Source organism: Centrocercus urophasianus, unplaced genomic scaffold, assembly GCF_019232065.1.
Source record: "Centrocercus urophasianus isolate 14NV4802_14NV808 unplaced genomic scaffold, USGS_Curo_1.0 seq_13, whole genome shotgun sequence".
NCBI lineage: Eukaryota > Metazoa > Chordata > Aves > Galliformes > Phasianidae > Centrocercus > Centrocercus urophasianus.
This window is the reverse complement of record NW_024884475.1, coordinates 1,408,553-1,431,349: the sequence shown is the minus strand read 5'-3', so window position 1 is coordinate 1,431,349 and position 22,797 is coordinate 1,408,553. Positions and strand designations below refer to the sequence as shown.

The window sequence follows — 22,797 nt, the reverse complement described above, 5'->3', positions numbered from 1 at the left end:
AACTCGAATATTTAGGAAAAGTCTTCAAAAACAAAATCTGGAAAACTGTGGCCCTGATTTGTTCGGTTTTGCTGTAACAGCTGTGTAGGCTGAGAATAGGAGTTGTAACTTTCTAATGTCTTTTGCTGTTGGCAGTTATCTTCATGTTGGGTATCAGGAAACATTTCTTCTCACAAGGAGTGGTGATGCATTGGTGCAGCTGCCCAAAGAGTGGTGGAATCCCTGGAGGTGTGGAGATGTGGCACTGAGAGCCATGGTCAGTGGGTCTGATGGGATTGTTGGTCTTGGTGATCCTGGAGGTCTTTTCCAGCCTTAATGATTCTGTGATCTTCACCTGTCTTGCAATGTGGTGCAATTGCCCACGTGTGGACTCGGAAATAATTGTGCAGGTCAATTCATGTTCCTTCAGTGTGTAGTGTCATAGAATCATAGAATGGCCTGGGTTGAAAAGGACCACAATGATCATCTTGTTCCAAGCCCCTGCTGTGTGCAGGGTCACCAACCAGCAGCCCAGGCTGCCCAGAGCCACATCCAGCCTGGCCTTGAATGCATCCTTGAATGTCCTGGTTAATAATGGGAGGACATATCAGAAAGAGAGAAGAGCAGATCAGTGATGCGAGTTCCAAAGTAGTTTCAGTATATCTGTGTCTATAAAATGGCAAGTATCTTCTTGTCCTCATCTTGTGAGCAAAAGTCTGTTTGTAAAGTAAAATACCTACAAGGCACTTTTGCTGTCACTGATACTGTTTGAGGCATTCCCTTACATGTGCAATAAACTAAACCAACGCTTTCCATTTGAAACATTTTCAAATTAATCCATGCTTATCATCTAAAAATACAACTGAAGTGCTGCTGGGAGCTGCCTTTGGAGGAGCACTACCCATTAATGGTTTGGGAGATGACCACACTAAGGCAGGCACCAGGAACTTGAGGTGGCATGAGTACTATGATGTCAATATGCTGATGCAACCTTATTTCAGATGATCCTCAAAAATATTTCTCCTGCAGCTCAGCAGCTGCAGATGGAGCCAAAGGGAGCACGGCATCCATCTCTGCTGTCTTTGCATCCCAGTGGTATCAACAGCAAACCTGTGGCAGCAAATCACAGCAGGGCTGAAAGCATGGAAAAGGAAAACCCCGTGCATTCCCGTGTCTGTTCCTTTCCAGTTGGGGTTTATACCCTGATTATTTCTTCCTTCTTTTATTTATTTATTTATTGTTTTTTCAGTGAAGATTCAGTTAAGCAGGGTGTGACACGTTTCCCTTTGCGAGTGAATTCAAGTGAGATGGAATTACGGGATTGATTTATGAACTGGTTAATTGATTCAGCACAGCCAGTGCTTTGCAGCCCTTGCGGACTGAACCTTCTGAAGCAAATCAGTGCTGTGGCTGACTCAGTCTGCAGCTGATAATTGAGAGCCTTTTCCATATCCTGTCCTGGGGAATGCAAGAACCCTTTCCCAAGGCCCCAAACTTAGGTCGCAGAGCTCATCGTGAGCATTGGAGATGAGAATGTGGCACGTCTGCACGCATATCGTATTACTTATTTGTACTGAGGGAGTATGTAGGAGTCCTAGTCATAACATTTGGATTGTGTTTCCCCTAAAATAGGCTGTGTTGTAAGTTGTCTCGATTATTTGTAGCAAAGAGATTCACGTTCACTGGTTCAAATAAAATGTTCTGCCTTTTTCATTGCTGCTCTTTCGTCTTACTGCCTTGGTCGTGTTTTCAGAAGTTATGTTGAATTCTCTCTATCATTAATTCACTTTTAACATCTCTTCTTCACGTCAGCATTACCAGATTTTGCCCTTGAGCAAACATACACTCGTAATTTTTTAAGAGCAGTTTTAAAGAATTGCAAGAGTGAGGAGCTGGTCATAGAGAGTAATGTTAGGTGAGTCTGCAGAGTGCAGAACGGCATTGTGTGCTGTCTGAAAATTTCTGTTCAGGTGAACTTAGGGACATGGTTTGGTAGGTCTGGCAGTGATGGATTCATGGTGGAACAACTGTTGACGAGTGTTGGTAGTGATGGGACAAGGGGGAATGGTTTTAAACTGAGATAGGAGAGATTTAGGTTGGATATTAGGAGGAAGTTTTTCACTCAGAGGGTGGGAAGCACTGGAACAGGTTGCCCAAGGAGGCTGTGGATGCCCCATCCCTGCAGGCATTCAAGGCCAGGCTGGATGTGGCTCTGGGCAGCCTGGTCTGCTGGTTGGTGACCCTGCACACAGCAGGGGGTTGAAACTACATCATCATTGTGGTCCTTTGCAACCCAGGCCATTCTATGATTCTATGATTGGGTTTGATGACCTCAGTGGTCTTCTCCAGCCTTATTGTTATTCTGACTTATCCAAAAAAGGCTCACAAACAGTAATTGGTCTTTGAATTCTTATTTCCCAGTGCAAAGCTTTTTGTAATGAGAAGTAAAATAAGAAGTGAGGGAGGGAAAATGCGAATATTGCTTAAAGCACAGTCAGTGTCTCCTGTATGCACTGATCAGGTCTGGTTTGCTTTTTTAACCCCTTGTCACTGACAAGAGCTGTTCTGCCCTTAGTTCAGGGGTGTAGTTGGAGCTTTCATTGAGACTTTTAATGGCTATCGATCAGCAAGTGCTCTCACCTGCAGCTATTTCTTACCCACACGAGGGAGGAGTCATATCATAGCTTGTCTTGGGTGCAACATTTCAATTACTGGAGGTGGACTTTGCCAGGCATGTGGTGCTCCTCTCGTGTTTTGGAAAAATGGAGCAAAGGACTTTTTTTTCTTCTTCTTTTTCATTTTTTTTTGCTATGAAGCAATCTCCAACGTGTTTTATTTTCTAATTGTTCACATGTCAGTGTTTTCCTAAATGGAGAAATATTTTTTGCATTACAATTCTAGCACTGTTACTATGGAACAACAGCCTCAAATGGAAATGATTAAAGGCAAATGATGTGTATTTGCTGTCACTGAGCACTGGTTGACACAACAGCAGGGTGAATGGGGGTTTCTTTTCCGGCCCTGCTTCCCATCAGGGCTTCAATTAAGCACCATTCCTACCTCCAATTCACACTTTGACCAAATCTCAACTTCTGGGGTACAAGAACTTCAGTTGGGATTGTATTCTTTTTAATGCAGTCCTAAAATTGGTAGCACAAAGCCACGGTATGGCTATCGACTGGTAATTTGTATGTGAAACTTCCCTACCTTGAGACTATGAATAAAACACTCATCTTGGCAGTGTACCCATGTTTGGTCAGTGTGAAAACACGTCTGAATTAAGCAAGCTCCCAAGTTCTGTGCAGCAAATTAGAGGCAGGACAAGGCTTTGGGGCTTGTTTGGCAGAGCAGGATCTGCTTGTTGACAAGTCGCAACGCTGCTCATGTAGAAATAATTCTGTCTCTAGAGCAGTGAGAGTGAAGAGCCCTGGGAATACACTTGGTTCACAGTTCACGGTGGACCCAGGTGGATCGCAGGCAGGAGGCAGCTCTGAACCAAGCCCATAATAAATGAATTAACTGTGGCTTTTACTACCTGCTCTCCGTGTGTGAATTGCTTATTGATTATGGTGCCAACCTGCATTAAGAGTATGAAGTCCTTTGCCTTATCGAGGTAGGAAAGTGGCTGTGCAAATAGCATCTAAATTCTTTTGGGTTCAGGAGCAAGAGCAAATAGTGGTAGGTTTAACCCACATTTTGTACAAACTCCCTAAAAGTATCTCATTTCCTCCAGAGGTATCTGGACAGGCTGATTGATGAGCTGAGGCCAACGGGATGAAGTTCGATGAGACCAAGTGTTGGATCCTGCCCTTCTGTCACAGCAGCCCCATGCATTGCTGCAGGCTTGGGGCAGAGTGGTGCAGAGCTGCCTGGGGGGAAAAGAATCTGGAGGTGTTGGCTGATGGCTGATGGTGAGCCAGCAATGTGCCCAGGTGACTGAGAAGGCCAGTGGCATCCTGGCTTGGTGTCAGCAGTAGTGCAATCAGCAGGAGCAGGAGGGGATCGTCCCCCTGTACTCACACAGGTGAGGCTGCACCTCGAGTGCTAAATTCAGTGTTGGTCCTTCGCTATAAGACTGACATTAAGGCCCTGTGGTGTGTCTGGAGAAGGGCAGTGGAGCTGTGTAGGGTCTGAAGCACACACGGGTCTTATGGGGAGTGACTGAGGGATGGTTCAGTCTGGAGGGGGCTGAGGGGAAGCATTGCGGCTCTGTTCAACTCCCTGAAAGGAGGTTGGAGACTGGGGTCGACCTCTTCTCTCAGGTAACAGCAATAGAATGAGAGGTGATGTCCTGAAGTTGTATCAGGGCAGGTTCAGGTTGAATATTAGCAAACATTTCTTCTTCAAAACAGTGGTAATTCACTGACACGGGCTGCACAGGGAGTTGTGGGATCACCATCCCTGGAGGTGCCCAGAAACTGTGGAGATGCCGCACTGAGGGATGCTGGCATGGTGGGGTTGGGTTACGGTTGGACGTAGTGATCTTATCTTCTTTCTTCTTTGGAACATCTGCCCTTCTGACTGGTCATCGAGGTGGAGGAAAAATAAAAAATAATGATGTGATTTGTTATGTGGTTGATAGGAGTGTTTAAATATTGCTGATCCCTGTTGCTTTTGAGGTGTTATTGCCCATTGACCTGCATTTGAAACCAGTGGCAAAGGCGGCGTGTGCTGTGCTGTACCTGGGGCGGCTACTGCTTTCTCACCTGTAATATTTAACTAGTGGGGAGTGGCTGATGTGCTTTAATCTTACAGCAAAAAGTTCAGTCACAGGGAATGCCATCTCTTGGTTTGAGGCTTGTTGGATGCTTGGAATGCTGCTTGTTAAGCTGGAGGTGGGAAGCACAACCCCTAAGCAAAGCAGACGGAGAATCGGAGTATTTCCACTTTCTCTAAAATAAGGATTGTAATTAGGGGGAACAATTTTGATAACAAACTGGTTCGAACAGCCTGGCTTAATCTAAATGAAACCAAAATGCTTTGAGCAAGTTTTGTTTCCCTTCTCCTAAATCAGACTTGAATAAATAAATTAAATAATGAGACGCCGAAAGCTCGCAATAGTGCTGCAGAGCTCTTGGCAAGCAAGAAAGCATCTGTTTCTGCAGGTGGGATAGAGGGGAAAACGTTTGGGTCTCCATCCTCATCCTGCATTGATTTTGAGTCAGTGTGCAGTGACAGCTCTCCTTTGTCCCTGAGCTCAGAATGACAGTCTGGAGAACTGGGCAGCCTGGTCTAGTGTTAGATATGGAGGTTGTCAGCCCTGCCTGCAGCAGGGGGGTTGGAGCTTGATGATCCTTGAGGACCCTCTCAAGCCAAGCCATTCTATGATTCCTTGCTGCTTTCCTGGGAATCGCCTTTGCTTTTTGATCTCTTCTGTGTGCTGTGATGCAGGAGGGCTGTAAGGTGCCCTGTCATGGGAACTGTACCTGGGGGAGCTCATGCAGTCCTGGTTCTTGGACAGGCTCAAATGTGGGACTTTTAAATTTGAAAATTTCAGAGAAAACATTGTAAATCCTCTTATTTTATTTTTTTTTCTGGGCAATTAGAAACTGTTGCGAGTGAGTATTGCAGAGGGTTGCTAAGTTTGTAGAGTCCCCTGTGAAAACTCCTCCATCATGTCAGCAGTGGTTGCAACTGTCAAATCTGAAAATGCATCTGCCTGCCTTTAAATTAGAAGACAGCAGCCATGTGACTTCCTGTTTATTCTTTGCTTAAGTAATCTTCTCATTGAATCATTAAGGTTAGAAAAGACCTCTAAGGTGATCAAGCCCAACCCATCCCACCACGCTCACTGACCACGTGTCTCCGTGCCACATCTCCATTCCTGAAGACCTTCAGGGATGGTGACTCTACCACACCCTGGGCAGCCCATTCCAGTGCCTCACCACTCTTCTGGAGGAGAATTCCATCCTAATGCCCAACCTCAACCTTCCCTGGTGTAAGTAGTGGAAGACCAAAATGGTTGCAGGAGATATGTGCCTCTGCTGACCTGTATCTTTGTATTACATGTCAAGGAGAGATTTATTACTATGATTGCTTCACTCCTTATCCCTTTTTCTATAAATGAGCTCTGGCAGATTAATTTGAAGTGCATCAGACAAGAGGAAATGACTGACCTTGGGATGCATTGGTGCCATTCACCTTTAATTGTTGGAACTGCTAGGGTTGAGCACTCGATGTCAGTGAGTTTCGCCTTCTACTCCAGAGGACTCTGTACAAGTGCTTCTCTTTCGCCATTCAGGAAGGAATAATTGAAGTCTCATGGCTTATTTTTTTGGTAATTTGAAAGCAGGAGGGAGCTCTTTCTGAGAGAGTGTAAGGGTGCTTGTAGTATTACTCTCTCACATTACGTACTGGGTCATCTTGGTGATGAATAGAGGTAATGAAATGGCAATCATAGAATGGCCTGAATTGAAAGGGATCGCAATGATCATCTGGTTTCAACCCCCCAGCTGTGTGTAGGGTTGCCATCCAGTAGAAGCTGGGGCAAGGCAAAAGCATTCCTGTTTTTCTTGATGATAAGAGAAACAGAGTCAACAGAGCAACGTTTTGTGCAGAATATCTCAGTAGTGTGAATGTACTTTTCCTATAGATGTTACCAAAATGAGGAAAGAATTCGTGATAAATAATGATGTAAGATTTTTTTTTTTTTATCTTTCCTTGAGAAGTGGCCTTTAAACCATGCTCAGTTTGGTTGTGAAGTAAGAGGTTATTTCCAAACTTTGCATAGGCAGTGTTGAGCCATTGCCTTTGTTTTTGCTGCTACAAATCTGCTGGGAGCAGATGGAATTTCATTTTTTCCCACTCCCGTCCAAGAATAACTCCTTTTTGAGGCATTTCAGAGGCAGTGGGAAAGGTGCATATGGCAGGTTTGGGGATGGAAGTGATGAGTTTTGCAGCTACACCTGCCCCGGGGGTGTTCCATCTTGCTGGATGGCTGCAAGTTCTGCAGACCTGCCACCAAAATGCCTGGAGGATGCCCTCAGTTGCCTTATTTTCTAGATTGACTCCAGTGTTCATTATGTAGCTTATCTATTGGGTCAGTTGGACTCTTCTTCAAAACCATTTTAGTTTTAAGGAAAGATTTCACTTCAAGGCCAGGCTGGATGTGGCTCTGGGCAGCCTGGGCTGCTGGTTGGTGACCCTGAACATAGCAGGGGGTTGAAACTAGATGATCACTGTGGTCCTGTTTAACCCAGGCCAATCTGTGATTCTATGATCTGTAGATGAAGGCGTTGGCTTACTATAAGGAAACAAGGAAAATAAACTTGTGTGCACACCCTCCCTCAGTGCTGAGCAGTCTGTGGGCTGGTGGCTGTGACCCTCCCTGCACTGCTGAGCTGTTCGTAGACAAACTGCTCACGGCGCGAAGGAATGCGAACAGATCCTGGGTTGCAAAGATATTTTGGCATGTCTGTTGCTAAGGCTGCATTGACATAAGCCATAAATTCTGTATTATGTGCAAATCTCTGCCTCGTTTCTAAATTTTCAGCATTAACTCAAAGAGGAAAGCTGTTTCATAGAATCATAGAATGAATCACAGAATGGCCTGGGTTGAAAAGGAAAACAGTGCTCATCCAGTTCCAACCCCCTGCTGTGTGCAGGGTCACCAACCAGCAGCCCAGGCTGCCCAGAGCCACATCCAGCCTGGCCTTGAATGCCTGCACGGATGGAGCATCCACAGCCTCCTTGGGCAACCTGTTCCAGTGCCTCACCACCCTCTGGGTGAAAAACTTCCTCCTAATATCCAACCTAAACCTCCCCTGTCTCGTTTTAGAACCATTCCCCCTTCTCCTGTCACCATCCACCCTCGTAAACAGAACACAAAAGAACACAACAGTTTCTTGGTCTTTGCATGGCTAACATGCATGTCAAGCTGCTTCCTTTTTTATTTTTTATTTTTAATTAGGTATTTAGTGGCGATTAGCTTCTTTGTTTTCTTCTTTTTTTTTTTTTTTTCTTTTAAGATTTTCTTGCAATTTCCTGCATTCCAGTAAAAGAAGCAGGGGCTGGGCTTCAATACCTGTCTTGTATGACTAGGAAAGCTCTCACAGCAATCCAAATTTAGTGATCCTAATTTGGAGTACGTTGCCACAGCTGCCCAGGGAGGTGGTGGGGTCACCATCCTTGGAGATGTCCCAGCACCATGGTGATGTGGCACTGAGGGACGTGGTCAATGAGCGTGGTGGGGACGGGTTGGGCTTGGTGATCTTAGAGCTCTTTTCCAACCTCAGTATTCTTTGATTTAACATGTAGCAATGTGAGGGATGCCACTGTCGAGGCATTGATGCTTGCTGGGCGCAGGGAAGATGAGGAACACGTTCTGATGTTTGTAAATCAGTCTGTGTCTTCTCATGGAGTGGAGATCGGTTGAGTTATTGGGTACTGTTCACATCTCATTTATTTTCCTAAGCTCTTTAATAAAAAGTGATGGTTTGAGCAGTGTGGGCTTTCTTCATTCTCATGAGATGTCAGTGGAAAAATTGAGGCTTGCTGGTAGACTGAGTGTGGCTCAATCACTGTTACCAGCAGTAGAAGTTTTGATTTAAGGCATTGAGGTGAATTCATCAAATCTACGTCAAATCTGGCCTTTTTCCTCCATTCATTAACCCAGAATCATAGAACTGTATGGGTTGGAAGGGACCTCTGGAGGTCCCCAGTCCAACTCCCTTCCTGAAGCAGCTCAGGAAACATCCAGATGGGTTTGGATATGTCCAAAGAAGAGTCCCTCACCTCTGTAGGCAGCTGTGCCAGGGCTGTACCACTCCCAAAGGAGAGAAGCTGTTCCCTGTGTTCAGATGAAACTTCCTGAGTTCCAGTCTGTGCCTGGTGCCCCTATAGCTGTTGCTCTGTATTTGAGTATAGACTCTAAATGGGCTTCCATCTACTGGATGTGAAAAGCATCATATCAAAAAACCTGTTCCTCTCCAGTGGCAAGTAAACGAAGGATTCACAGATCATTCATAAAGTTCATCTTTCAGAGGACTTTCAGGAGGTTTTTAACGTTCCCTAATAAAAATCCACATGCAGGAGCATTTGCACATCTGGATTTCTTCACAGTTGTACTTCGCAGACCTTATAAGCAGCAAAATTCCTTTCACAGTTGAACACACAGGTTGGTGTTAATACGCAGACGTGCTAGAGTTGCATTTGATAAGAAATTACTTCTTTGCGTGCTTTTTCCCTACCTTGTTGTGTGTGTGTGTGTGTGTGTGTGTGTGTGTGTGTGTGTGTGTGTCATGTTGACAAGATCATAGAATCACAGAATGGCCTGGGTTGAAAAGGAGCACAGTGATCATCCAGTTCCAACCCCCTGCTATGTGCAGGGTCACCAACCAGCAGACCAGGCTGCCCAGAGCCACATCCAGCCTGGCCTTGAATGCCTGCAGGGATGGGGCATCCACAGCCTCCTTGGGCAACCTGTTCCAGTGCCTCACCACCCTCTGGGTGAAAAACTTCCTCCTCATATCCAACCTAAACCTCCCCTGTCTCAGTTTAAAACCATTCCCCCTTGTCCTGTCACCATCCACCCTCGTAAACAGCCGTTCCCCCTCCTGTTTATACGCTCTCTTTAGGTACTGGGAGGTGCAATGAGGTCTCCATCTCTTCTCCTTCATCTCCAAGATGATTCTTTTATTCTATTATTTTATTTTATTATTTATTCTGCCTTGTATTCTTTAAGTTAATGCACATGAAGTTTTGAGGCCAACTATATCCTCATCCAATACAGACGTACACACTTTAGTTGACTCCTTTTGCCTCTCAAGTTTAAGTTTAATGCACAGTGCTGATTTGGGCTCCCATGGATGTTGTGCTCTTCCTACTACATGTGGCATCCTGGAGATCACTCAGCTTATTGATGGTATAAATAGGCTTTCAGATATACTATTAATCTGTTCCGTTTATAAACAGAGTTTTCTTCCTAGTTTGTTTTTGGATGCTTAGTTGTCAAAAGCTGCGTTTGTGCATCACTGATGTGAAGAATTGAAACCTGTGTGGCTTCCTGCATGTTATCAGTGTAAAAGCTCTTGTGAATATTCAGTAAGAGCAGCAGCAAATCAATGTAAACAAATCCAGGCTGCCCCAAGCACGTGTTTCAGCCTGGATTCCTCTTTCCCTATCGATCTCCTGCACTTTGCATGACCTTTTCCACATCACTGCAGCCAAAAGACTGCTTTAAATGTGTTAGGGATTGGCGCTGTGTAGGTTCACAAAACCTTCTCTGGACCTTAGGATGTCTGTGTTTTATTTCTTTTGTGATCAACACTTGCATATCTGCATCAAAATCCTTTTTTCAGCTCGGAACCGAATGGATGTTAACCTTTACACCAAACTGTTTGCTAACTTGCATGAATTTTAGTGTTTTATTTTTCTTTTAGGAGCATTTCCCAGCAGGTAACACTGCTTGGAAGTTTTTGTATGTCAGGATGAAATAAAAAGAATTATTGCAAACCCACATTAGGAAAGTGGGTCGGGTTGTGATATTTATTTATAGAATGTCTCAATATTTTCATTTTCCTTTTTTTGCCACAAATGACTGATCTTTGGCATTAGCTTTCTGTAAGTGCTGCTGCTGGTTGCTGTGCTCTGCATCTGGCCTAGAAATCAGCGGTGCTGGATGTAGGCAAGCTTGCAGCTGGACTAAAGGGACCTGAATGGTGAGGGTCTTCTGCTCCATGAGGGTGAGCTTAAACTCCTTTCATTTCAGGAAGCTGAAGTCAGCAGCTCAGCCCGATTTCATTCACAGTACAGCACGTGTGCCACCAACAGACTCTTTTTCCTAAGCTTAAGAGTAGGAATGGTGCCTTGAGAGCTCATTGAAGTCAAGGATTCTTCAGCTAGGAGAGAATATTGATGTGCCTGTTGCTCATCTGGAACGGGATTGCTGGCCCTGCTGGATCTTGATGGCCCTTGAGGTCCTTTCCAACCCAAGCCATTCTTTGATTCTATAATCATTTGTGTTTCCTTAAGCCTTTGAGCCAGCAAGATCTGGACTGGTTTCTGTAGGTATCTTTACTCGGTTTGAGATTCTGTGTACACCAAACGTGTGTGTAGATTTGTTTCTGTTAAAATTACAGATTGTAATTTACCCTTAGACAAGTTAGAGCTCCTGGATGAATGAACTCATTGATAAAAGCAGAAATTCTTGACTTAGATTTTTGCCTACAATTAGCTTCATCTTTATTTTCTAATCAGAATCTCAGTAGTACACTGCTGTATTTTTTTCTGTACTTTCCACCAGAACGGGATGATGAATTTAGATAAAACACTCGGGCTGGATATGAGGAAACATTTCATCTCTGAAAGGAAGGTCAGGCATTGTCACAGCTGCCCAGGGAGGTGGTGGGGTCACCATCCCTGGAGGTTTTCCAGAGCAGTGGGATGTGGCACTGAGACTCGTGATTATGGGCACAGTGGGATGGGTTGGGCTTGGGGATCTTAGAGGTCTTTTCCAATCTGAATGGATTTTATGATTCTTCCCTCACCCCCTTAGCTTACATCGGATACCTTGTATATCACATGAAGCCAGGATCTTGGATAATGCAGTGCATTTGTTTGATCATCCGGTGGCAGGCCTTGAAGAGACCTGTCTGGCTCAGGAGCTCTTTCATCATCAAATTCTGATGATTCTCTTTGAATGTTATCCTCTCTCCCTACTTTCCTCTTACAGGGAGCTCACTTTGGGGGTGATGCTGAAGCAATTAGTGTGGGGTGAGACTGTTTGTCAGAGCTCTTGGCCAAAGGCTGTAAGGATTCTTATTCTTACGGATACTTATCTTCCTTTTCTTCTGCCAAGTTAGATGCTGTGTGATGCACCAGCTCTGTTTGTTACTGCTACAATCCAGCAGCTTCCAGGCCCACCGGCGAATGATGGAAGTTGAGTCGTTTTAGGCGGGGTGAATGCTTGCAGCTAAATTATCTTCATTTCAAAGAAGTAGGCCAAGAGCCAATAAATGGGTTTGTGAACAGATGGGGAAAGCATAGAGCAACTGTTAGAGCAGCTTCATAGACAACTGCAGGAGCTGACACCGCCTGCACGGCTCTCGGTTCAGGTACAGGAGCTGGTTGAAGGTTGGCTTCAAAAAGAGGAATCCAAGTGGCCTTTCAACATGGAAATATTTCCACATGTAATACAGACACTGGAGAGAGTGTTTTGAAAACAAGCACTGAATCAAGATTGGGATCGCAGAATTGCTGAATGGTTGGTGTTGAGCTGTGGAGGCAGAGATGGGTGTCTGGATAATGGTGATAACAAAGCAAAGCCACTGAAATCTGCACCTCCAAGATAGTGCTTATTTTAAGAAGAGGATTCTGTGGGGTAACAATGATGTTATTGTATGGGGTTTTTTTCCCTCAGTCAATCTGAATGGGGAGAACTTGATAAGATTCGGATTTACGCTGCAGCTTGGATATGTATTGAAGTCAACAGAGACCCGAGCTCGTGCACTGAACAGAGCCATGTGCTGTCTGAGATGGGGCTGGAAATAAAGGTGGAAGGATAGGAAATACAGGTAGATAAGAAAATAAACATGTGATGACCTCAATTTGACTTTTGTTGCTGGACTAATTTAGGAGCTAGAACGTCAGCTACAGCAGGTTCTTGGTGCCACTGTTATTGCAGTGTCTGTAACCTGTGCCTGTGCAACACTGGTGAAGTGGTGATGTCTTTTGGGATCTGGCATGGATTTTCAGTGCTTGAATTGGCACTGGGGGAGGGAAGTCGACTTTGTTGTTTCTGTTGTCGTGAATGATGACCTGGGTAATTTGATGTGTTCTTATGCAATTTCTTGATGGATATAATTTCCTCAACCTGCAAATACGAGTTGTAAGTAAGAGTGGAAGCAAACGTCTTCCATAAAGAGGAGTTGAATCATAGAATGGCCTGGGTTGAAAGGAGCACAATGCTCATCCAGTTCCAACCCCCTGCTGTGTGCAGGGTCACCAACCAGCAGCCCAGGCTGCCCAGAGCCACATCCAGCCTGGCCTTGAATGCCTGCAGGGATGGGGCATCGACAGCCTCCTTGGGCAACCTGTTCCAGTGCGTCACCACCCTCTGTGTGAAAAACTTCCTCCTCATATCCAACCTAAACCTCTGCTGTCTCAGTTTAAAGCCATGTTTAAAATGCATTAAAGTGAGTTTTCAGACGAAATACCGTTGAAATCCCTTCCCCTCCCTGGCAGGAGAGCTGGTTGGACACAGGAAACTTGAAGGGATTAATGAGACGACTGGGAAGAACTGCAGGCTTGGGTTGGTTTATTTGGGCTGAGGAGGGGACGTGGTTTGAGATCAGCCCTGATGCTGAAAGCAGGCCGGGGGTAGTGACAGCAGGCAGCCTCAAATGGGACAACTGCGAGGGGCATTTATTTTTGGTGACAGCGGGAGAGCAGAAGTCAGGAATGGGAGCCTGGTGCCAATCATAGAGGGGCAGTGTTGGAAAATAACTTGGTTTCTAGCTTGGTGATTTCACGATTTATAAACCTGTAGGAGCTTTTGTGCTTTCTGATCTCTCCTAGGCTGCAGGCATTGATTCAGGCTTGTTTGGTGCTCGGCATCTTGTTGGATTGAAGCAGATATTTCGTTAACAAAGGGATTTAGCATCGGTGGCTGTGTGGATTCCTTTCACCTGCTGTAATTTCTCTGACTCTCCTCTCAGACCTTGCTGGGCTTTTCAGCCTCTGCCCTTATCTCTGATCAGCAGCCAGGAAATCACCTCTTGTATCTTAGAAATGTCCCACAAAAGGGCAGAGCTAACCTCTCCTTTGAAGAAACTGTGTTGCCTGTCTTAAATTAACTGTGTCAGTCACTGTGGTTGTTTCTGAAGCAAGCTCTTTACCCTCAGTTTAGCAGAACCATGGAGGCAGGATGAAGCCAGCTGCCATTAAGTGCAGAAGGTGCTCGTTCCTCTTTGACCTCCTTGGGGAAGACAGGCAGAGAAGCATGGAGAGTTCAAATGGCTGTTGAGCAGTGTCGTCTTGTGGGGTTGGGACCTTCAGATCCACCTCCCAGGGATGGAGGACAGTCTGGGCTTCCTGAGGTTCGTACCCTGGAGTGGTGGAAGTCACAGGTAGAGCTGTCTTGAACCCATTGCAGAAATGGTAACAACATGGAGGACTGACTGCGAAAGCTTTGGAAGAACAAGCTGTTGCATGACTTTGGTGAGGAGAGATCAGCAGAACTTTTGTGAAAACACAGAGTTGTTTGTGCTCTTTGGTTGCGTACCAAATAGGTTAAATCCTTATCAGACTTGATTTGGCAGTGATGCCATCTGTGCGAGACCTGGTGTGGAAGAATGATTTCGTTTGAGCTGTACGTATATTTGGGGATCTGAGGTGTTAGAAATTCATGAAATACATGCATGGATGTTGTTTCTCTCTTCATTTCATAGACTCATAGAATGGCTTGTATTGAAAAGGAGCACAATGCTCATCCAGTTTCAACCCCCTGCTGTGTGCAGGGTCACCAACCAGCAGCCCAGGCTGCCCAGAGCCACATCCAGCCTGGCCTTGACTGCCTGCAGGGATGGGGCATCCACAGCCTCCTTGGGCAACCTGTTCCAGTGCCTCACCACCCTCTGGGTGAAAAACTTCCTCCTAATATCCGACCTAAACCTCCCCTGTTTCAGTTTAAAACCATTTCATCCTGCATGTGGCTGATTGCTTTCCATGCCCATACACTGGGACATGTAGGAAACCATAGGATATATCAGTGTGTGGTTTTTGTGTTTACTTGGTGTTCTTTTAGAAAATGAGCAAAGCTAAGTTGTTAATCAGTTCAGGGTGGAATGCCATTGTTCTCTAATAGGCTGTAGCAGCCCTCTCTTTATTGGGTGCAACTTCAAATTAACCCAAAACAATGGCTTCTAATTGTGGTGTTGTTGGGGAAGAGAGGGGAGGGAGGAGGAAAAACTGACTGCGTGCATCAGCCCTTAGTTTTAGCAACTTCAAAATTAGCATGAGCAATTGGTTTTGGGGGTTTTTCCTGTTTTTAGCAGAAGGAATCTCTGGTGGGAATGCTGGAGTTCTGTCATACTGTAAGCAATGGAAACCAATGAGATCTGCTGAGAATCTCAGGCAAAATTAAATATATTCACCACCTCACTGCCAGCATGTAGTGGATCTTTAATGTTGCAGTGTATTGGAAAGAATTTGGGTGATACTGTGTGGAGCCAGGATTTGAACTCATTGATCCTTATGGGTCCCTTTCAGCTTCATTCTATGATTCTTTTAACAACCTCAAGCAGTGATTTACTCTGAAGCTACGAGCTCCTCGATGCTGTTTAGATTTATTAGATAGTAATTAGAAAACAGCTTTGAGTCTTCACCTCACTGTGCAATTCATGGCTCTGTAGGGACTTTGTCAGTGTAACAGTAATTTGTATTTAACAAATACACACAGCATTGCTGACACTATTAAGAGCCTGGGTGAAAATCAGTGAGGAATCGACATCAGCTGTGAGGAGCAGCGTTAGCAGCGGTAACAGCCCTTCAGTAGTGTCTGCATGCATGTTACTATTGATATCTATTTTAAAATCTTGGGTTTTTAACCAGAAACGTGCAGGAGTTTTTCCACTGTGGTGGTGGTGGTTTTGAAGTCAAAGTCGTCGCTCTGGAGGAGTTCAGTGCTCTATCTGTGCTTTGCTAAAAGCGTTATCTTTGCACTGCGTGTGTTTTTCCACCATGCTCACCCATCATAGAGAGCACCTGAAGGACTTTGCTGCTTTCTTTCATAAGGTGCAGCACCTTCAGGCCGAGTTGTGCTTGTGGAGAGTACTGTCATGGGCTGTCCAATTAGCCAAGGAAAATGGGAGTTGCTGCCTCTCCAAACTGTACGCAGTTCAGTTTGCATTTGAGTGATGAAATTATAAATATGCATAATAAATTCAAGGACATGAGGATACTGGTGGAAAATACATCATAGAATCATAGAATGGCCTGGGTTGCAAAGGAGCATAATGTTCATCTGGTTCCAACCCCCTGCTATGTGCAGGGTCACCAACCAGCAGCCCAGGCTGCCCAGAGCCACATCCAGCCTGGCCTTGAATGCCTGCAGGGATGGGGCATCCACAGCCTCCTTGGGCAACCTGTTCCAGTGCCTCACCACCCTCTGAGTGAAAAACTTCCTCCTCATATCCAACCTAAACCTCCCCTGTCTCAGTTTAAAACCATTCCCCCTTGCCCTGTACTATCCACCCCCATAAACAGCCATTACCTCTCCTGTTTATAAGCTCCCCTCAAGTAGTGGAAAGCCACAATGAGCTCTCCCCAGAACCTTCTCTTCTCCAAGCTAAAACCTTGGAGCTAAAAGATGCTTCTCAAATCCATGCTGGAGGCATTAGTAGCTGATGTGTCCTAACTGTAGTATCAGCTGTGGGGATGTGGCACTGAGGGATGTGGTCAGTGGGCATGGTGGGGTGGATTGGGGTTGACCTTGGGGTCTTAGAGGTCTTTTCCATCCCTTAGGATCCTATGGTTAGAGTTAGGGTAGTATGGTTAGGACTTAATGATCTTTAAGGCCTTTTCCAACCTGAGCAATTCTATGATATTCTCAGGATTTCACATCTGTAGCACATAGTAGGGTAAAAGACCTCAGACCCTGATGGTGTTGGCAACAGGTTGCACGGGTGTAGGACTTTTTTTGATGTACATCCTGAGAGCAGCTAAACCCTGTGAGTAGCATGGAAATGTCCCACACTGAGCAGCTTTGCTCCTGGAGTGCTTTTCCTCCCCATTACTCATCCATTCTCTTTCCAAGCCATATCTGGAAATCAATAGATATGAAACCAAACCAGTACCTGGGCTATGCCCTGGTTATCAGTGCTCACAAGTACGGAGCATGGCAGCATCATGTGATGTGAAGGGGAACTGAGTTTGTTTGCTTTTTTAACTAGAGCTGGAGGTTAATATAGCTTCTTCTATTGAATATAAAGATAAAATTCCAGCTTGTATTGCTTAGTTTTTGTTTCTATCTGTCTTGGAGCATATCTCTTCCAGTGTTTGTACAGCGTCCTACCCACCCCAGCACTGAGAGCATTGCTCCAATTTCTCCTCCTTTTGGAGGTTTGAACTTTGATTTTATTATTATTATTATTTAATATCCTTTAGTTATCTGTAGTGGCAGCAGCTTCTAAAGCTTAGCAAGCAATCTGAGTAACTTACAGGTAGGTATTCAACAGCGTATCAAGGAAGTAGGATTGCTTATTTTATTTTAATCTATTTCTTTTTTTTTTTTTTTAATTTTTTTAAATCTTATGGTTTGTTTTTGATTTGCTATTGTATGATTGTAAATTATATGGATGCTGAGACTCTCTGAGATCAGGCACGGCTGGTATTTAAGAGTTGTTTTCTTGTAGCGTTGCTCTTGATGGCATTTCAGTGGTGAATGATTTAATAATTGTTGCCAGAGAAAGTTGTTGAAGGAGTTTGCTGAGCAGAGGCTCTCTGAGAGCTTGGCAGGGTGCATAAGGTTGTTTTTCAGCATGTAAGACTTGCTCAGGTTTCCAGCGTCTGTTTGCTCTTGGTTCCTTGCAAAGTGCTGTCAGCACTGATGTGGTCTCATTCCTACCCTTCCATGGTTATTACATATTACAAAAGGACTCGATGCTGTTTTCTACAGTTAGAAATTTCCATCTGTTTTTGCAAATTCCATGCCAATAGATAGGTAACTTGAATTTTCAAAGAACTGAAGCTTTAAAATGTGGTGTGAATATCATAGAATCATAAAATGGCCTGGGTTGAAAAGGACCACAATGATCATCTGGTTCCAACCCCCTGCTGTGTGCAGGTCACCAACCAGCAGCCCAGGCTGCCCAGAGCCACATCCAGCCTGGCCTTGAATGCCTGCAGGGCTGGGGCATCCACAGCCTCCTTGGGCAACCTGTAACAGTGCCTCACCACCCTCTGGGTGGAAAAGCTTCCTAGTATCTAACCTAATGAACCTTGCGTAAGCCTAAAACAGGTAAGATGCTGAATAACCATTTTGACTTGGTCGAGATATTAGATGATAACATTAACGGATCACCAGAAAGACCAAGCAAATGATTCCAAGTTATCATTTCTGGGATCTCACGGTTTTGGTTCCTTCCTACATTTTTCTTTCAAATTTGATTTTTCAGAGTGTTTTTTGTCTGACTGAAGCTGTTCTAAGTAGGACAAATGGAATTTGCTGAGAGGCTTTGTGCTGGTGATGGGGTGTCTAACCTCCCTGGGCAGGAATCCAGTGCCAATGCTCTGCCAACACGTGGTGGTGGGATGTCCTCAGGTGCTGCTTCCATTTCCTTTCATCTTTCTCAGGGGATTTGTTTTCAAATGGGTTTTGCTTCACTTGAGCGTTTTGTGAAACTGATCTGGAATTGATAATTAATTTCTCTGAGCTGGCAGCGTGGCTCTTGGTTTTATCATCAACCCATGGGTCTCTGTGCTGAGGCCAAAGATGAAGGATCTCAGTGGCTGGTTTTGGGGAACCCAAGTGGTAGAAGGGATCTGTTGTCCCAAACTCCAACTGGATGCCTCTGTTACCTTTTAGATATTGTGGTTGTCCTCTCAATCGTCTGTGATCCTTGGAGAAAATGTTGAAATCATGGAGGAAATAAGTCATAGCCAAAGCCTGTGTGTTGCTACCTTCAGGGAAGGCTCGGGTTGGATATTAGGAAACATTTCCTCTCCAAAATAGCAGTTGGGCACTGGCACAGGCTGTGCAAGGAGTGATGGAGTCACCTTCACTACAGGAGTCCAAGAGCAGTGAAGATGTGGCATGGAGGGTCATGGTTTAGTGGTCATGGTGGGGATGTGCTGGGGTTGGCCTTGGGAATCTGGAAGGTCTTTTTCAAGCTCAAGGATTCTGTGATTGATTTTGTGCCACTGTGCATGTGTTTGGCTGTTGTATCTCCAGTACGAGTGATGAGGATGTGAAAGCAACCTTTGCATGTCTTTGGTCACTCTTTCCACTCTCTGTGTTAGGCTTTTCTGGTAGAAAAACCAGCACTCTGAACTCATTCTCCAAGGACAGTCGTCAGAAAGCACGTAGACTTGAACAGGAAAATCCCAATTGATTCACGTTGCATCGTTTTTAAGGGCTCTTCAGAAGGTGAAAACCTAGCGGCAGATCTCCTAAATTCAGGATATCCTTTGTGAAAGTTGTAACTTTGAAGACTAAGGCTTGTGTTCATTATTTTTTGTTTACAGACTCACTGAACCTTCAGGGTACGTAACGGATGGGCCTGGCAACTACAAATACAAAACAAAATGCACCTGGCTAATTGAAGGAAGGTGAGTAGAATCAGCAGCTCTGCTTGCAAACAGTGTTGCTTTTGTTTTTAGATCTCACAATCCTTTTTTTACTTATTTTGGTGGTTTTTTTTTTGCTATTCCTAAAACTACATAGGGTAGCACTTAGTTATTCTTGGAAAATGGGTTTGTTTTGTTGTTGTTGTTGTTTGTGCAAATTGCTTTCTGAATTTATGGCTTCCTGGTGTAAAATCTGCTTTGCTTTGAAACCACATGGAAAATCAGAATTAATGCACCTGTCTGAGTAAATAAAGGTTTACTACTTATTCAACCATTATTGCAGTGGGCCATGTCAGGATTCAGTCCATATAACTTTAGGCAGTATGAAAAGAAAAACCAACACAGTTGAAGTTCATGGAGAGACAGTTTATGTAATGCTGCACTTGGGATTATTATTTTTTTTTTCACATGAACTTCAGAAGACCTTCTTTGCAAAGATTTGAACTGGGAAAAGTCCCTTAGACCTGTCTCTTCATTTCTCTGTTGCTGTATATTTGATCTTTATATTGCTTGCAGTGATCCCTTGCAGAGGTTTTAGCAACATCCCATATAGCGTGTACTCTCTGACTGTCTTCTGATGGATGGGGCAGCAGATAAAGGGTGTTTTCCATAGTAGCATGACTGTAAAATTCATCTTTATAGTCCATATAGCTTTGATTGGTCAGTTTTGATGCTCTACATTAACAGCTGTAACTTAGATCACGTTCCATACTGTTCCCTGACATTGTAAGCAGAGTGGTATGTGGATAGGATCACGTCTTGTGAGAGCACAAACTACTTCATTTACATTTAACACCTTCTATACTCAGGTTTCTCAGCATCTTGGATGTTTAGAACTTAATAAAAGACCAGGGGTATGTTTTTCTTTAGTCTTTTCTTTGGGATGTCTGGTGGGTGGGGGTGGAATGGTATTCACTTCATCCACTTCAGGCATTTATTTTGGATGACTGATATACCTTTGAATGTGTTGGGTGCTTATGTTTGTAAGGGCCAAGCTGTTGCAGAGATCCATCCAGATCCAGAGCACTGCAACTGGGGACCTACCACCAACTGTTAACTGGGAGGAGCCCAGTGCTTTGATGTGGTTGAGCTCCCAGTGAGATGCCCTGAGTGGCAACACCTCTTCATTTTTGCAGATAGTAAAACTGCAACTGCATTTGCTTTGGAATTACAAGTTAAAAAAAATGTTTTTAAAGGATGTTATTACAGACAAAACAGCCTCTGCAATTCCAGTACAGTCAGCATAACCCTCAGAGCTTCTTATTTATTTGTTTTTTCCTTTAGAGGATAATTTGTCTCGCGTTCTTATTGGAATGGAAATGCTTCTCACAGGTCCTTGATAAGGTCACCATAACCAGTTCCTTCAGCCTCTGCTGATCCTCAGAGGCTTGTTGGAGAGCTACCATTTTGTGAGGCTTGAAGTGAGACAGTACTTTTGTGGTCAGGCATTCAGAGAGATGTCCTTTTCCTGCTTCTGGTTGTTTGTACCCTGCTGTCAGAAGATGCTGGTGAACAGAAAGACCACGCTGATTGAAACAGCTGAAACAGGCACCCCTGTGAAAATAACCCAAGCTCTCTGCCAAATATGACATTCCCAGAGAGGTTTGGACTTGGAAAACAGCTTCTGCAGAGCTGTTAAATTCTGCTAAGTGCCTTCACCTCGGTGCTAGCACACTGGTATGTAGAGGCCTTTTGAGGTTAGCAAGTAAAGGCACAAGCTAAATAAGCAAAGACACCAGATACATTCAGATGGAAAGGAAGCCACGTGTTCCTTACAGCACACGTTTCTTTTTCACACCACTCCTGACTCTTGGCTGCTGTGTGTGCTGCTGTGTCCTCGTGCCGGGGGTGTGAAAGGCAAAGCAGATGTGGTGCAGCCCAGACATCCCATCTGAGGCTGAGCCTGAAGCCCCACACCATGCAATTCTGTAAGCGAGTGCTCTCTGTTGATGAGTTGCTAGCTCTACTGTAGGTATTCTTTCTTTCTGCTCTGAAGCTTTTATTGATGAAGGATTCCACGCTTCTCCACAGCTGTCATGCCATTAAAATAGAAGCAAACCCCCTACAATTTCTTAGAGTGCTTTGTTTTGAGAGGACGAGCACTCTCTGTACTTTTCCTTCAGCGAGACGTTATCCTTGAGTTACACCTGCCTCTCTTTTTCCAAAGGCATGGAGAAGATCAGCGTGCCTACCAAAAAGCATTCTTTTACAGAGCAACTCCCTAAAGAATTCCTCTTCTGTTAGAAAGAAGGGCTCGATGGCAGGCTGACATTGTATTAATTTCTTTGATTAGGATGAACAGTGATTTCATCTGTACCCAAGGGCAGTGTACTGTTGAGAGATCCTAATCACTTTCATCTATCCTTTTCTGGCCATGGGTGGGAAGAGGCAGCGTGGCTATGGATTCAGAGCCTTTCATCTCAGGTCCAAGCACAAAGCTGGTGGGGTTTTCACCCTCCCTGAGCTGAGCGTTAATGAGATTTCTGCTGTGGCTCTGGAGGGATTCACTTTAGATGTATCTTTACGTGTGAGCAGTGAAATTAATGGTATCTAAACGTTCATTGCACGGTTATGGCTTTGTGGGCATCTTTTGTGCATCGAATGGAAGGAACATTGGTGAGTAAACCAAACATTTTTCTCGCTGATGCATCTCAGGTCACACCTCTGCGTTCAATTGTTGAATGGTTTGAGTTGGAAGAAACCCTTAACGGCCATCTGGTCCCATTCCCAGAGCTCCAACAGGTGCCCAGAGCCCCATCAGCCTGACCTTGGGTGTCAACAGGGGTGGAGCACCTCCACCACCTCTCTGGGCAACCTGTGCCAGTGCTTCACTACCCTTATGTTTCTGATTTCCAGTTCAGAAGGACTTCTTTCAAGATGGCCTTTCAAGATCCTGCAGAAGTGATAGGGTGATAAGTTAATAGAAGAAAGCTTTCTGCCAGCTTCCAGGCAACTAAATAGTCCGTCATAATTGTGTCAATCTGCAGAAAATCCCTTGAAGTAGGAAAAAAAGGATTGTTTAATGGTGGCTGTGATTCTTTACATGTATTGTATGTGCAGATTTTCTTTGCTTACCCCTGCAGAGCCCTATCATTAGAGGTAAAGAGCAGTGGGCTGGTTGTGCGTGCTCTTCAATTTCTGCCCTCTGTGGTGGGGGAAGATTTAAGGACACAGTTGTTTTTCTGACTGTAAAGAATCTGTTCCCTTAATAACAGTGGAGCGTGCGTGCCAAAAATGAAAGCCATGACATGTTTGATGCATCTACATTCGCACTAAAACTGTTTCAGTCTTGTTTAGAGGCATGCTTCACATTGCAGGAGCTTGTTGGAAGGACTTTGCTGTGTGTGTGGAGTGGCTAATTCCAAATCTTTTAATTCTTCTTTATTATTTTTTTTACAGGCCAAACACAATCCTGAGGCTTCGATTCAATCACTTTGCCACAGAGTGCAGTTGGGACCACTTATATGTGTATGATGGAGATTCAATTTATGCTCCTTTACTGGCAGCTTTTAGGTAAGTTCACTTGTTAAGAGT

At 44.6% G+C, this 22,797-nt stretch overlaps 1 protein-coding gene across 1 annotated transcript in view; it reads left to right on the top strand.

Annotated features, from left to right (window-relative positions):
* ATRN (attractin) overlaps window positions 1–22,797 on the top strand; it is a 147,014-nt gene that overhangs the window by 13,983 nt on the left and 110,234 nt on the right. The window contains 2 exon segments of the mRNA XM_042811734.1: window positions 19,162–19,245; window positions 22,663–22,776. Of these exon segments, the coding sequence (XP_042667668.1) occupies window positions 19,162–19,245; window positions 22,663–22,776 (198 nt within the window).